The following is a 15979-nucleotide window of genomic DNA, read 5'->3' on the forward strand; positions in this document are numbered from 1 at the left end:
ATAGACAAGAAAACAAAAACAATGGAGTTAAATGGCCTGCACAAGATCACACAGGTGGAAAGTACTTAAGTGAAGAGTGAAGTCCATGCCTTTTGACTGCAGCCTCACTCATTGCCACTTTTCTTCACTGCAGCCTATTAAGAGTTTTATGTATACACCATAACATTAATCTAAAATTATGAAGGCTGAGAATCAGGAATATTTTACAACTAGATCAAAAACAATGCATAAAGTATTAAACATCAAAAATGAACTTTTAATTAGATTATGTTTCAATTCTTCACTGATTCTAATGAATTACACTGCCATCAGTACCATTTAAAATTTGGACCTCCTCTCTGCAGAGGATTTCAGCTTAGAAAAACAAAAATACCATCTTATATTATATATCAATACGGCTATGTATGGGATAAAGAAACTAACATACCAGTTTGAAGAAAATATTTCTTTGCTCTATTTACAGGATCATCCAAGTCTTCTGGTGTAAGAAATAATTTTATGGCCTTCACCTTGAAAAAAATCAAACAAACAAATATATATTTAATGAAAATCTCAACTTACTTTTTTAGAAACAAATTTAAATTCTTGGACACCCTAGTAGGATAGGCATTTAATGAATGATATTTGATGCTATAATTTTCTCTGGAGGCTTTCAAAAGTTAATAGTCAATGTTAAATAAACCTCCAAAATGAACTAATTTTATATTTAGGTTTAAAACACTATAGACTGGGAAAAGTGCCCCCTCCCCCAATCACTTCCATAATTCTTCTTTTGTCATTCTTTTCCTAAATTGAGATGTGAACACAAATATAAAGTAATGACATAAATATTCAATACACACAACAAAATAGGGAAGGAAGCAAGTACAGGGAAATGGCATGCCATTGATTTCATTTCATTTGTGTTCTCAATTCCCTGAATTTCTTGGTCTTAAAAATAACTGCCAAAATCTTAATGAAAAGATTCTCAATTTTAATATTTTATTTTAAATTTAAAAATGACATCTACTCAGTTCCTATATTTTACCACTGTCAACAGTACTGAGATTTATTTGTAGTATATATCTTAGAGTAAAAAGGGATCTTAAAAGAGGTCATTCAACCCAATCTCCCACTCAAGCTTCTTTTATAGTATTCAATCATTCAAAAAAAAAAAAATCAAAGCTCAAAATTTTTTTTGACATATGGAATCTAAACCACAATAAGGGGGTGGGGGAAGAAAGAAGTTCAGTACCTTAGATAAAGGGGAATGAAGAGAAGGACGGGGAAACAGGAATAGGAAAGATAGTGAAATGAATCTGACATAATTTTCCTGTGTACATATATGAAAAAACATAAGTGACACCCACCCTTGTGTACATCCACAGAATGGGGTCCTAATTAGAATAAGACATAAATGTGCATGTATAATTTTACCAACAGAGTCTACTATCATGTAAAGCTAAAAAGAATAGATTAAAAAATTTTTAAAGAATAAAGTGGTAAATAGGAAAATAAATATTTAAAAAAATGGAAAAGGAAAAGAGAACCAGAGCATTAAAAGTTCAATTGAACTTTTTAAAATATATATATTTAGTTTGTAGTTTGTAGGTGGACACGATATCTTTATTTTATTTTTATATGATGTTGAGGATCCAACCCAGCGCCCCGCGCATGCCAGGTGAGTGCGCTACCGCTTGAGCCACATCCCCAGCCCCTAAATATATTTTTGATAACTTTATTTACTTTTTTTTTTTTTTAATGTGGTGCTGAGGATCGAACCCAGTGCCTCACTCATGCTAGGCAAAAGCTCTACCACTGAGCTACAGCCCCAGCCCCTCAACTGAACTTTTCAACAATCATCTGCTATGGGTCTGGCTTTCACAAAAGCTATATCCTTACTTCTCACAAAAATCTTGTGCTATACATGTTATCTCTATTTTACAGATAAGGAAACCTAGGCTCAGGAAAGTTAAATAGTCTCCCTATAGCAACACATTTGACAAATGGTGGAACTTAAGTAGAATGTATGCTGTATCTTATAAATCCCAAACATCTCTTCTTTCATACAACAAAATTTCAAATATTTTGTGTTAATTTTCTCTTCAGAGTTTTCCAGACTGAAGCAATACCATTTGTTAAACATTTTTCATGAATATGGCTTCTGGATCATGCTTTAGGGTATCAGTTATTTTCTAGTTGTTAAAGTCCTTCCTAAAATGTGAGGCCCAGAACTGAATACAAATTTACAGATGTGGTATAAATATACTGCTGTTAGCCATACTTCCATATATAAGATGATGTTTAATGCGCAATGCTTCTCAGAAGTTTTGCTGCTTTTCTCTTCCACTCAAAACATTAGAACACAAATGAGTGAGCATTACACCATCATATGAATAATCTTGTATTTGTTCAAATGTACAATTTTTATTGTGCACTCCATTCCAATGTAAAAATATGTGAATATATAACATGTAATTTATAAGTATAAATATATATTAAAGTTACATATATACAAATATATGTGTGTGTACACACACACAGACTTTTAACTGGTGAAATGCAGCTTCTGATTTGTGACATACATTTTTATTTTCATTTGAGACTAGTCAGATGTTGTTTTCAAATTTGTTGTTTCACTTTTAGTCTTTGGACTTTCTTTTATATGATTTGTGCGCTAGTCAGCTTTTTGTCGCTATGACCAAAATATCTAACAAGAACAACTTAGATAGTCAGTCAGTTTAGCTCACAATTTCAGAGGCTGTCTATGGTCAGCTAACTTCACTGCTTTGGATCCAGGGTGAAACAGAATGACATGGCGGCAGGGAGTAGCAGAGGAGTGCTGCTCTGCTCATGGTGGTCAAGAGGCAGAGAGAAAGGGGGAAGGGGCCACAGGGAAATTGAACCATTTCAGGGAATACTCTTAGCTATACCCCTCCTGTCTACAGTTACCACCTAATCAGTCTGTTCAAATAAGGATAGACTGATTATGGTACAGCTTCACAATCCAATCACTTCCCCTCTGAATATTTCTGCATTAACACAGGAGCTTTTGGAGGATCCCTCATATCAAAACCATAGCAATCTGATACCTGATTTCTGTATGTATAGGGTATGTTTCCTTTAAATCTTCTATTCGGTTCACTAAGAATTGAAGGAGTGTTAATTCTTTGCCAAGTCTCAAATGAGTATTATTAAGGTACACAACATGTGGTTTGCTTCTTTATAACATAATATCAAGAAAACAGTAATTGTTTAATAAATGTTCAATAAATATAATCTATGTGTGTATAAGTGTTCATAAGCTAAGGTTAAGAAAGCAAGGGGCTGGTTTATGTGATAAGTATAGATGACTCAATAGATAAGATTATATTTTCAAAATCCATACCATTTCATTCTTCAGCAAAGCCAATCCAATTTGGTCTGTATGAACTTTCCTTCCCTTCCCAAATCTCTGTGGTCCATAGTAATTCACGAAACCTTTATTCTATAAATACAAAATAGTCAATAAATTCAAAATAAATAAATATAATCATTGCATCAAAAATTTACCATAATCAAATGTTTTTCATCATATTTATTTTTTTAAATCCTGTAATCAGTAATATGTACTCAGGGAGCAAATAACTAGAAAATTAAAAGCACATAAGACCAGTGGAAAAAGCTTAAAAAATATGTCAGCTTCCCATTCACAATACTGAGGATTTCCTAGGACATGCAACTTTCACTGTTAAAGTCAGGAAAGTTCAAAGAAAACTGAAATGACGTTGGTTACCTAACAATAGGATCTGATCTCACCCTTAGGTTCTTTCTTATTTTGGACTCTTCTGCTGTTAGGAAATGTTAGGAACAAGAAATATTTCTTTTCAAACCTCACAAGTCTTGACTCATTTATATATTCATTTATTATTTAGTTTGACTAGTTTCTTAAAAGCTGCGCCAACAAAATGCCACGATATCACTCCAGCAGTACTCTAGCTTAAGCCAACATAGCACTTAGATTCCAGGGTGGAGCACAGAAATCACCTTTTGATGGAGGTGAATTTTGATGCCATGTTTCCAAACTGCCATAGTACTCAGAAGAAAACAGTAATTTACTGCTCCAAAGTGTATGTATTCAGCCAATAATTATTGTTGAACAACAGCTCAAAACTATTCAGTAAAACATGCTAAGATAATTTATTATCAGTATGATACAAAAGGAACTCCATCTTTATGTCATGTACAAAATCAACTGTAGTAGATTAAAGACTCTACATTAAATCTCAGTTGAATATTTTTAATTATTTCAAATTTGAATAAACTAATATCAGACAATAACTTAGAATGACCAGGATAATTTTAACTTTCCCTCCAAATTACTTAAATATAATAAAAGGTTGATAGCAATCAGTTATTACTATCTGAAGAAAACTTTAAAGACTCCTTATTTTCAAGGCTACTCAACTCTCTTATTTGATTATGAGAATTAAAAGAAAGCTGACTATTGGAACATTGGGAATGGAACCACCATTTGATCCAGCTATCCCACTTCTTGGTCTATACCCAAAGGACTTAAAAACAGCATACTACAGGGACACAGCCACATCAATGTTTATAGCAGAACAATTCACAATAGGTAAACTGTGGAACCAAACTAGATGTCCTTCAGTCGATGAATGGATTAAAAAATGTGGCATATATTTATACACAATGGAATATTACTCAGCAATAAAAGAGAATAAAATCATGGCATTTGCAGGTAAATGGATGGAGTTAGAGAAGATAATGCTAAGTTAGCCAATCCCAAAAAAACAAATGCCGAATGTTTTCTCTAATATGAGAAGGCTGATTCATAGGGAAGGAGAGGGAACATGGGAGGAATAGACCAACACTAGATAGGGCAGAGGGGTGGGAGGGGAAGGGAAAGTGCATGGAGTTAGAAATGATGGTGAAAAGTGATGGTCATTATCATCCAAAGTACAGGTATGAAGACATGAATTGGTGTCAATATACTGTGTGTAAAATCAAAGATATGAAAAATTGTTCTCTGTATGTGTAATAAGAATTGCAATGCATTCCACTGTCATATACAAATAATAAATAAATAAACAAAATTTTTTAAAAAATTAAATTTCACTTAGGTATATAAATTGAAAATCATTGTTGGTGCAATGCAACTCTCTTCACCTTTGTAACTGTTTTAACAGTATTACTCCTTTCTTAATATGTAAGAGAAATTGACAAGTTTATAATATTGTCTTTTTAAACCAAAGCCTTACGCTTTGGGAAATAAATCCTGGAACATAACTCAATAAAAAAAAAGAAAAAGAAGAAGAAGAAGAAATAAAAAAGCTGGCTAAGCCACTCTTTTGACAGAGGATATATAAAGACATCAAAAAACTTTACACCAAAAAATCAAATAGTCCAATTAATAAATGGACAAATGAATTAAACAAACAATTCTCAAAAGAAAAAATATAAATGGCCAACAAATACATGAAAAAATGTTCAACATCATTAGCAATTAGAGAAATGCAATCAAAATTTTACTGAGATTTCATCTCACACAAATCAGAATGGTAGTCCAAGAATACAAATAATAGTAAATGCTGGAGAGGATGCAGAGAAAAGGAACACTTTTGCACTACTGGTGGGACTGTGAGTAAACTACTATAGAAATCAATATGGAGGCTCCTCAAAAGACTAGGCATGAAACCACCATATGACCCAGCTATACCACTCCGTGGTATTTATCCTGAAGAATTAAAGTCATATTACTACAGTGATAACATGCATACCCATGTTTATAGCAGCATAATTCACAATAGCCAAACTATGGAACCAGCCCAGGTATCCATCAATAGATGAATGGATCAAGAAAATGTGGTTTATATACTCAATATATAAATGTGGTTTATATACCCAATACGTTTTATTCAGCCATAAGGAAAAATGAAATTCTGGCATTTGCTGGAAAATGGATGTTAAGCAACATATGTGAAACTCAGAAGGTTAAAGATTGTTAAGGATTGTTTTCTCTCATATGCAGAAGCTAGAGAGGAAAAAGGAAAAGAAAGATGGGAGTGGATCTCCTAAAATCAAAGGGAGGTCAGTAAAGGAAAGGGACCAGGGGATCACAGTTGGGAAAAGAGGAAAGTGCTGTGGAGTGATATTGAACAAATTATGTTCGAGGATTATATTTTGTACATATATAAATATATAACAACAAATCTCATCAATATGGACAACTTATAACACACCAGTAAAAAAATGTAGAGCTAGGTATGGTGGTACATGCCTGTAATCTTAGCAGCTCAAGAGGCTGAGGCAACAGGAACACAAGTTCAAACGCCAGCCTCAGAAAATTAGGGAGGCCCTAAGCAACTCAGTGAGACCCTGTCTCAAAAAAACAAAAAGGGCTATGATGTAGCTCAGTGGTTAAGTGTTCCTGGGTTTAATCTCTGGTACCAAGAAAAAAAAAAAAAAAGCAAGCAAACTGGCTAAAGCTAAGATTACTTCTAATGGAAATTTTATAATACATAGTTGTATCTTCCTAAGTACCACTGGATGACTAGTAATAAATGTTATGGGAGTTCAGTGAATTCCCCCCATTTTTTAAAAGACATATCATTTTAGAAATAGTTTTTTAGGAAAAACAGAATTTTTAGATAGATCAGTCATGGAAAAAGATAAAACGTATAGAATATATAGTCAGAGAATTCCTACACCTATGTGACAGTGCTAAATTTAAAAACTCTTTAGTTGAAATATATTTTCTAAGGCAGCTAAAAACCATGCTTTGTTTGTTTTCCTATTAGAGAAATATAAAATTATGCAAAAAGATCTTTGTGGTCAGAACTTGGATCAATGTCTTTCTATGTTAGCTACAGAGTAGAATTACTTAAGAAGCTGTTTAAAAATACCAATGCCAGGGGAAGAGAGAGGGAGCATGGGAGGAACAGATGAACTCTAGATAGGGGAGAGGGGTGGAAGGGGAAAGGAGGGGGCATGGGAATAGAAATGATGATGGAATATGATGGTCATTATTATCCAAAGTACATGTATGAACACAAAAATTGGTGTTAATATACTTTGTATAATCCAGAGATACGAAAAAATTGTGCTCTATATGTGTAATAAGAATTGTAATGCATTCCACTGTTATATATAAATAAAATATAACAGACATATAAAAAATAATAAAATATCCACATAAGAAAAAAATACCAATGCCAAAGCCACACCCCAAATGTTCTTATTTAATTGACTTAAAAGTAGAAATTGATTGTTGAAATTTTTTTAAAGTTCCCCAGTATGAGAACTACTCTCAATTAGAATTTGGCAAACCACTAACGCCCACAGGTCACACTTGGCTCAACGCTCATTTTTAAAAATGAACTTCTATACACATGTTCATTCAGTTATGTATTTTCTATGACTGCTTCTACACAAGTCCAGTTGATTAGCTGCAATAAGAACCATATGCTTACAAAGCCAAAAATATTTATTACTGGCTCTTTATAGAAAAATTTGTGGATGCCCTAGTCTAGACGATTAAAGACTGTGGTTGTATGTGCATATTTAAATAACTGGCAGATGTCACTTAAAAATTTAAGTAATTTTTTACTGTAAGACATAATAAAATGTGCATGATTTATTTTTATATATTGAAGAAAATTTTAAATCAAATTAAAAAGAAAAAAAATTATGTATAACTTTGAAAAGTAATTAACTATTTAACAAAGATTTCTAAAAGAATTACTGAAAGAATTTTCCAAAAACTAAATAAAATAATAAAGAAGATTCTAAAAAAAAAAAAAAGAAAGAAAGAAAAGAAAAAAAGAAAGAAAGAAATCTCTTTTTAAGCAAGAGATTGTTCTCCTTTCTCTAAGGGATCTCCATATACTGTATTTTTAAAATTATATTTATGTTATTTTAATAAAACTGAATTAAGAAGAACACAGAAAACAAGCCAAATAACCCTATCATTTTAAAAATAATTATGCACGCATATAAAAAGGTACAGAAGGTTCTGTTCTCACTTCAATGTAAAAAGAAGGACTATGAAGGTTTTCCTGTGATTCTCTATTTAAAAATTGAGTTTTCTTACCTTAACATTTTCTATCGCCTCAAAAATTCTCTCTCTCAAATTTACAGAATCATTTATTTGATTTTGTAAATTTCTGACGACAATATCAAAATGATTTCCTTTGAGCTGTCCAAGTCTAAGGGGCTTGCCAACAGATCGAATATTAAACACATTCATTCTTTTCTTTTCAATTTCTTTTTCAATATTTTTCAACCTGCAAATGATAAATTATATAGACTTGATTGAATCTTACATTTAAAAATTACTTTAATATAAGATTTGAAATGATAGTTGCCATGTAATTCCTTATACCAGAATAATACTTATACAGTATTTTTTCTGGAACATTCTAAAGTTAATGTTATTTCAACAAGTAATATGCACTAGTCACTATGATAGACTACTAAAAGAAGTAGTCCTATTTAGGAACTTGTACATGTATTACTTACTAATGCTATCATGGAGTACGTATGCAGAACTTCTGACTTCTCCTTAGTTCAAATGATAGGTGTTGATGTTTCCCCTGATCTGGACTTTGCTCCTTTCCTTGTCAGTCCCTTTCCCCAAAATTATCAAGAAAACCACTAGCACAGAGAATTTTCCTGAAATTCTGTTTTGAACACTTCCTTACTCAAACTTTCAGTTCTTACTCAACACCTAAAGTAGATCTCAGCTTTCTTAGAATGAATTTTAACATTCTGAAGGAGCCAATGTAAATTTTTTTTTACCTTCATATTCTGTAGTCTTTATAAAATTATGTTTTATTAGGAAATTGTTTATTTTATTATCCCTCCATATATATCTCTAGGTTTCTTGCATCTACTAAAATCCTGCTATTACTTGGAGAGTAATTAAAACCCCATACCATGAGACAAATGAAAGCAATCCCTCTTGACAGAAACTAATAACATTTGTTTTCTTTGGTAGTTAAAAACTAGCTTTTTTCTCAAAGGTCCAAAATCTAAAGTCTTTCTTTCTTACTTATACTGTATTTCTTGACCGCAAAATCAAAAATCACAATTTTTTATCTCTTATACAAGGAGCTCAGAAGAATTTAGACAAGTCTACTTGTAAATAGGTGAATACTTAAATATCTGATGAATAAGGATTAAAATATTAATATTACATCAAATTAGGCTGAATTTTGACCCAATGATTCAACTTTTTGATTCTGTCTTGAGGAAAGTACACATGAGGTATAGATTTCAGTATAAAAATATTAATCATAGTACTATTTATAATAAAAAAATTGAAAGAATTCCTATTTCCAAAAATAGGCAACTGTTAATAAATCTGTATCACGGACATGATTTTGACATATTTGATGACATAAATTTTCATATAATTTAATTATTTTATTTTGAAAAGTAAAACATAAACTGCATATGTAATACAACTTTCATATATATAATAAATATATGTGTGATATGAATACATGGTAGAGTCTGAAAAATATCTTAAAAGAAATAAATCAAAATGTTTATGCTAGTTATGTCTTAGAATAATCAGTGATTTAATTTATTTTTATTCTTTTTTCTACTTTCTAAATGTATAATAAATTTTTTTGCAATTACAAAAACTTTTAAAAACTTGATTAAGCTAAAGGGAAGCTAATTAGAGTATTTTATACTTAACAAGGATTATTCTAAATAAGGATAATAAAGTTATAAAAGTATTAAAAAATTAGGAAAAAATTATTCATGATACTTTCCTGAATATAATTCATATTTGAATATAGTACAGAATATTTAGAAACAATTTGGACAATTTAAAAATTGTCACTTCTCAGTTTTATTCTAAAACTTCCAATATTTTCAATGGAAAATTGAGACAAAACTCTATGTAGAAGACAATTATATGTATAATACAGAGTATTCTGGTCTATAATAAATTAATTAATGTTGATAGGTTAATCTACTTATAATAATACCTTATTACCTCTCTGGAGTCACTTTTCTCACAACCATTGCTTGATAGGTGATGGCTTTCTTGTCTTTAAGGCCTGCATAAGTAAAATCCGAAGGAATCACACCAAGTTTGATAGCTAAAAAACCAACTGCTTCAAACATCTCCAGATTTTCCTTTCGTAGGGTAAAAGCTAAAACACAAATTATCCTAGATTATTAAAAAAGTAGCTACCACATATCTATGACACTCTTACCAGACTATACAGATCAGGATAATGAACCAATTTAGATAAAGAACATTTTTAATTGAAATACAAAATCAGTATCATAGATTTCATCTGTTATTTTTTTAAAAGGAGTTGGCTCATTGATGGTCTACAAATAAAAAATAATAATAATCCAAATCCCTTAACCTGTCATTCATACCTGGCACAAATTTAGCTTTTCCATCTCCATATGTACCCCTTTCATTTGTGTACCCTATAATTTTGACACAGAGAACTTCTTTAATCCATGGCTAGACTAGAGCCTTCCACAGTTCCTTACTTTTTGTACAAGTCTCTCTGTCTAAATCGTGTTCCTTCCATATATTATTCATCATACTTTTTTTTATTCTTCAGGATCTAATAACAGCAGCATCTCTCCCTCAAATTCTTTTCAGGTTCCAAGGTAAAATGCTCCCAAAAAAACAGATTATTCTTATTTTATTAACTATTATATTCAATGACTGGTAGTTCTAGGCTAGCAATCCAATTTAAATTTTGTACAATCACATTCATTGTAGGAGATTAAAGACTAGGGTTCAATATGTCATATATATTCCTGATAATCTTGGGGATGTCATTAGGAAAGGTAAGCCATGTAAGAAGGAATCCCCAACTCAGTTTGTTGCAAATTAGCCTAAGGAAACAAGCACTTTTCGTTCTTTCTTTTTTTTTTTTTTTTTTTTTTTGGTGCTGAGTATTAAACCCAGAGCCTTGTGCATGCAAGGCAAACACTCTACCAACTGAGCAATATCCCCAGCCACAGGAAATAAGCACTTCTGTATCTATGATTATTTGGAATTTCATTTAAATATTTTAGAGAATCAAATCAATGATATTATCACATCTACACAGAAGTTTATATACTTGAATTTAAGACAATGAGACTTTTAGTTCCAATTTAAAATAATCTAATTAAATTTATCTTTCTACACAGAATCTTATTGAAGTAACACAAAATGGGAACACTTATAAAAACTTAAACGTCACTAAATTTATAAGATATATAACTTTTTCTTATTTGTGAAAAATGAAGCATTACAAAGAAAATCAATGATACTAAATTTTAAAATTTAGTTTCAGACTTCCACCTTGAGCTATGTTGGAATCATGAATACCAGCCCATTGTAAACAATTAGAAAACTGAACAAAACATATAAAACAGCTGTTTTTGGAAATTGAATAACAGTGGTCACATGAGTTGAGTCCTGAAATGCTGCTGGTTTTCTACTTAGAAATAATTTCTGGACCACAACACATGGAGGTAGAATCCAAATAGAATAGAATAGTCTTGCTGAATTAAAAGGGTAAAGAGACTGGAGTTCAGGAAGGCTAAGTGAGCTGGAATTCACCGGGCAGAGTTCCAGATTTCCAGAAATCAGAATAGGTAATCCCTTGAGTTTGTTGCTGATTAACAATTTGTATATATCTAGGGTTAAAGGCTATGTATTATTAATCTAATGTTGCATAACAAGTAACCCCAAACCTTAGTGGTTTACAATGTTAATATATCTCTCATGGTTACTATGGGTCAGGAATTCAAGGGCATCTCAGTTGGGTGGATCTAGCTTAGGTCTCATGAAGTTCTAGTTAAATGTAGCTAAGGCTACCATGACTTAAAAGCCTAAGAGGAACTGAAGAATCCATTTCTAAAGAGAATCACTCACATGGTGAGCAAGTTTGTGTTGGCTGTTGGTGAGAGGGCTTAGTTAGTTCCTCTACAATGGATGGCTTCAGTATCTTACATTATAGTAGCTGGTTTTCCCCAGAGTAAGCAATCCAGGAAAAATGGACCAAAAAAAGTATAATACTTTTACGATCTAGCTTCAAAAGTCATATCATACACCACAATTACTGTCCTGTCCTATTGGTCACTCAGGCCAAACTGTGGCAACATAAGGAGGATTGGCACACTGAGAGTATCATGAATGCTGAAAAGTAAAATCCATGCTCTGAATCATATTTAATTTCCAATCCTATTCAAAATATACATATTTTCTATGGCCCCAAAGAATCATCCTATTACATCAGCTCAAATTCTAGGATCTCTACATCTACATCAAATTCAGAAACAAATAGGGCACAAGTTGGGTATATTTTCTTTTGAATTTACATCCCCAAATACAAAGGATATAATATAAAGGATACAAAGAACTGTGAAAGAAAACATAGATATATTTAATATAAAGGACACAAAGAACTGTGAAAGAAAACATAGATATTTTCACACACCTCAATATGTTGGGACACACATGGCATAAGCACTCTGGATTCCACATTCAAACTGTAATTATGAAGAAGTCACTGATCCTTAGTAATTCCATGCTAGCTAAGTAAATGTTAGTAGTCCCTTTATTAGAATTTAGTACTATCAATGTCTAGGAATTTGTTAATGGCTCTTACATTTACCTCTGGTTCTTAGTTCTGGGAGGAAAAAAAGTATTTTTCCATAAATGTCTATTTGTAGCAAAGTAGTTTTCCCACACTAGTGACTGCCTTTGCAAGTTTGGGAGTTCAAATACCTCTTTATTTAGTACTTACTGTCTGACCCTTTAAAAGAACTGTATGGATCTTCTTTGGATTTACTCCCTTAGACAAAAGATACTCAAATTTATTAAGAAAAGACCTTTCCTACTTTGGGCTAAAGCTGCAGAGATATATTTCCCCTAAAAATCCTAGAACTACTGTTTAAACAAGAGTCCAAGAATTACACTTTTAGAATCCTTAGAAGGCCTCTGTCTGTCTGAACTACTCTCTAAAGCATTATTACAAATCTTTCTAAAATTTTAACAAAATGATTTTATAATCACATCTAGATTTCCTTCTTAGAGCATGCTGTCTGGACCTTGCCTGGAAGCCATTTCTTAATTTAAACATCATGTGCTACTTGGAGTGATTGGAAATTTAAATATATATGCATAGAATTTGCTTGTATTTTTTTTTTTTTTTTGGACACAGAATATCCAGTTCCTTTATATGTGACTATTTTTCCATTAGAATTTTACTATAAGCAGTAAAAAGCCAGTTTACATTTCAATATTTGCCTGGAAATCTTTGAGCATTCCTTCAAGAGATACATTTTCTGCTTTCCATTTTAACTAAAGATTTACACAATGTTAAATTTTCTGGCACTATATAACAAGGATCCCTTTTGTCTTGATTCTAACATTTTACTGTAAACTATAATAATCCCTTTTCATAATAGGGACATTCAAACTTCTGCCTAAGAATAGGTACCTACAAGTTTTAGGCTTTTGTTATAGAAGCAACCATTTCTGGTACCAAAATCACTATTAACTTCTGAATACTGCACTAAAACTTAGTGACATAAAATAATAATAATCATTTATCATCTGTTATGTACTGAGTATATGTATATCCTCAAAGTTCATATGCTTAAGCCCCAAACACCAGTATGGCCAATTTGGAGATGGGGTCTCAAATGAAGTAATTAAAGTTAATGAGGTCATCATGGTGGAACCCTAGTACAATAGGTTTAGCATCTTTATAAGATACAACACAGCATTCTCATTCTCTTCCCTCAAAAGCACACAATGAAGGGCTGGGGTCATAGTTCAGTGGTAGAGAATTTGCTTAGAATGTGTGAGGCACTGGGTTCATTTCTCAGCACTGCATATAAATAAATAAAATAAAGGTCCATCAACAACTAAAAAATATTTTTTAAAAAATGAAAAGGACATGTGAGAGAGAAGGTGCTGATCTGCAAACTAAGGAGAGAACCAGACTCTAACATTACTGCACCTTGACCTTTATCCTGGACTTCTTCTAGACGAGAGCTCTATAATGGTCACAGAGTAAAACCTACTGTAAATTCCCCTTTAAACTTAAAATGAAACCTCAAATGAATCTGCAAAATACTTTTTACTTAACAAAACAAAGTTCAACTGCTTTAAAAGAAGACAACACAATTCAGATACTCAACAATGCAATAGCACAATTTTGGGCCTCTAAAAAAAGTATTAGACATGTGAAGAAGCATAAACACATGACCCATAACCCAAATAAAGATCAGTCCATGAAAGAGAGGAAATTAGTAAACATTTTTAAGGCTCTATCAAAAATAAACTCAAAGATTAAAGGAAAGCACAAACATAGTGAGGAAATTCAAGACCTACAAGTCAAATGAATCCTCTAGAGATGGAAAATAAATATCTAAAATGAAATTTTCATTGGATGCTTAAAGTCCAATATTTTTTACTAGTATTTCAAAAAAGTGTCATTGAAAAATGGCAAAGCAATTTCTCAAAATATTAAACACAGAATTACCATATAACCTAATAATTCTACTTCTATGTATATACCCCAAAGAACTAAAAAGGCAACTTGAATATAACCATATTCATAGCAGCATAATTCACAATAGTCCAAAAGTGGAAATGACCCTATCCATTGGCAAATGAATGAACAAACAAAATGTGTTATATACATAATGGAATATTATTCAGCCTTAGAAAAGAAAGAAAATCTAACACATACCTCAATATGGATGAACCTTGAACACATTATGCTAAGTAACACAAACCTTCATTTAATAAGTATGGAGTGTCACCCTGGGAAGATGACAAAATTCTGGAGACAAATAGTGGTGATATTTGTGCAACAATGTGAATGCCCTTACCATTGAACTATACACTTAAAAATAATTAACATGGTTTTACCACAATTAAAAATTTTTTAAGGATTTTTTTTTAAAAAGGATCCAGGTTTTATATAGATCTAGTTATTAAATATTTTTACCTTTTGATTCTCATAAAGCATTGCCTAAGCAAAAATATGGAGTAGGCAAAACTTATCTTTGTCTCTCTCTTTGTTCTTGGGCTTGTAGGTATCCCAGCACCTTCATATTATCCTCAGGCAAACCATTAATTCTTCTTTTAATATATCCCTCCAACCATTCATAGCTTTACAAAATTTATTTAAATTAATATAAAAAGTTTCCACATTTGACTCATTAACTCAAATTAGTACTATTAGAATTTCAATTAGTATTAAAAATAAGAATTCCTAGAGCTGTTTAAATCACTTAACAGCAATTCTTCTCCCTACATATAAAGTTAATATTGTTTTTCCTTCATAATAGACTTATCTGCTAATATTTATTGCACGCCTGATATGTCAAATTCTATGTGAGCAGCTTTATCTTGGGAAAGTCAAGTCACACAACTAGACAGAAATTACCAAGAGAGAAAAAGATGCTAACGTTTAAGTAATTATTATATACTAAATAATTTCATGAGTTTCATTTAATCCTGAGAATATTATTGTAAGGTTTTACTACTATCCCATTTTTAAAGTACACTTAAAAGTTATGAATTGTGCCAGGCATGGTAGTGCACACCTGTAATCACAGTGCTTTTGGAAGCTGAGACAAGAGGTTCTGAAATTTAAGGGCAACCATAGTGGCATCTTAGCAAGACTCTGTTGCAAAATAAAAAATCAGAAAGGCTGGGGATATAGTTCAGTGATACAGCATCTCTGAGGTCAATCCTCAATACTGAGGAGGGGGAAAAAAAAGATATACATTGTTAAAATAATTTGCCTATATATTATTTCCATTTTCACATTTAAGGAACTTAAATCGTAAAGATATTTAAATTTCATGAATATTTTTGTGAACTAGAGTCATAATGAAAAGTTATACTCACATAACTCAAAAATCCAAACTCTTTTTCATTTATAACACAAAGTATGTACATGGTACATAATCCTGTTTCTGTGCCACATTCAACCATGCAAAC

At 31.7% G+C, this 15979-nt stretch overlaps 1 protein-coding gene across 2 annotated transcripts in view; it reads right to left on the reverse strand.

Annotated features, from left to right (window-relative positions):
- Positions 1–15979, reverse strand: part of Pus7l (pseudouridine synthase 7 like) — a 38139-nt gene that overhangs the window by 17247 nt on the left and 4913 nt on the right. The window contains exons 3-6 of one of the 2 annotated variants that reach the window (XM_046435944.2): positions 9989–10052; positions 8072–8264; positions 3368–3466; positions 428–509 (exon numbers count right to left, since the gene is read on the reverse strand). In XM_046435944.2, the coding sequence (XP_046291900.1) occupies positions 428–509; positions 3368–3466; positions 8072–8264; positions 9989–10052 (438 nt within the window). Of the gene's footprint in view, positions 1–427; positions 510–3367; positions 3467–8071; positions 8265–9988; positions 10149–15979 lie in introns of both variants that reach the window. The other variant, XM_046435943.2, reaches the window with a different exon arrangement.

This window comes from Marmota monax, unplaced genomic scaffold (assembly GCF_021218885.2).
Source record: "Marmota monax isolate L192 unplaced genomic scaffold, Marmota_monax_Labrador192_F-V1.1 WCK01_AAM20220418_F8-fsc00012, whole genome shotgun sequence".
Classification (NCBI taxonomy): Eukaryota; Metazoa; Chordata; class Mammalia; order Rodentia; family Sciuridae; genus Marmota; species Marmota monax.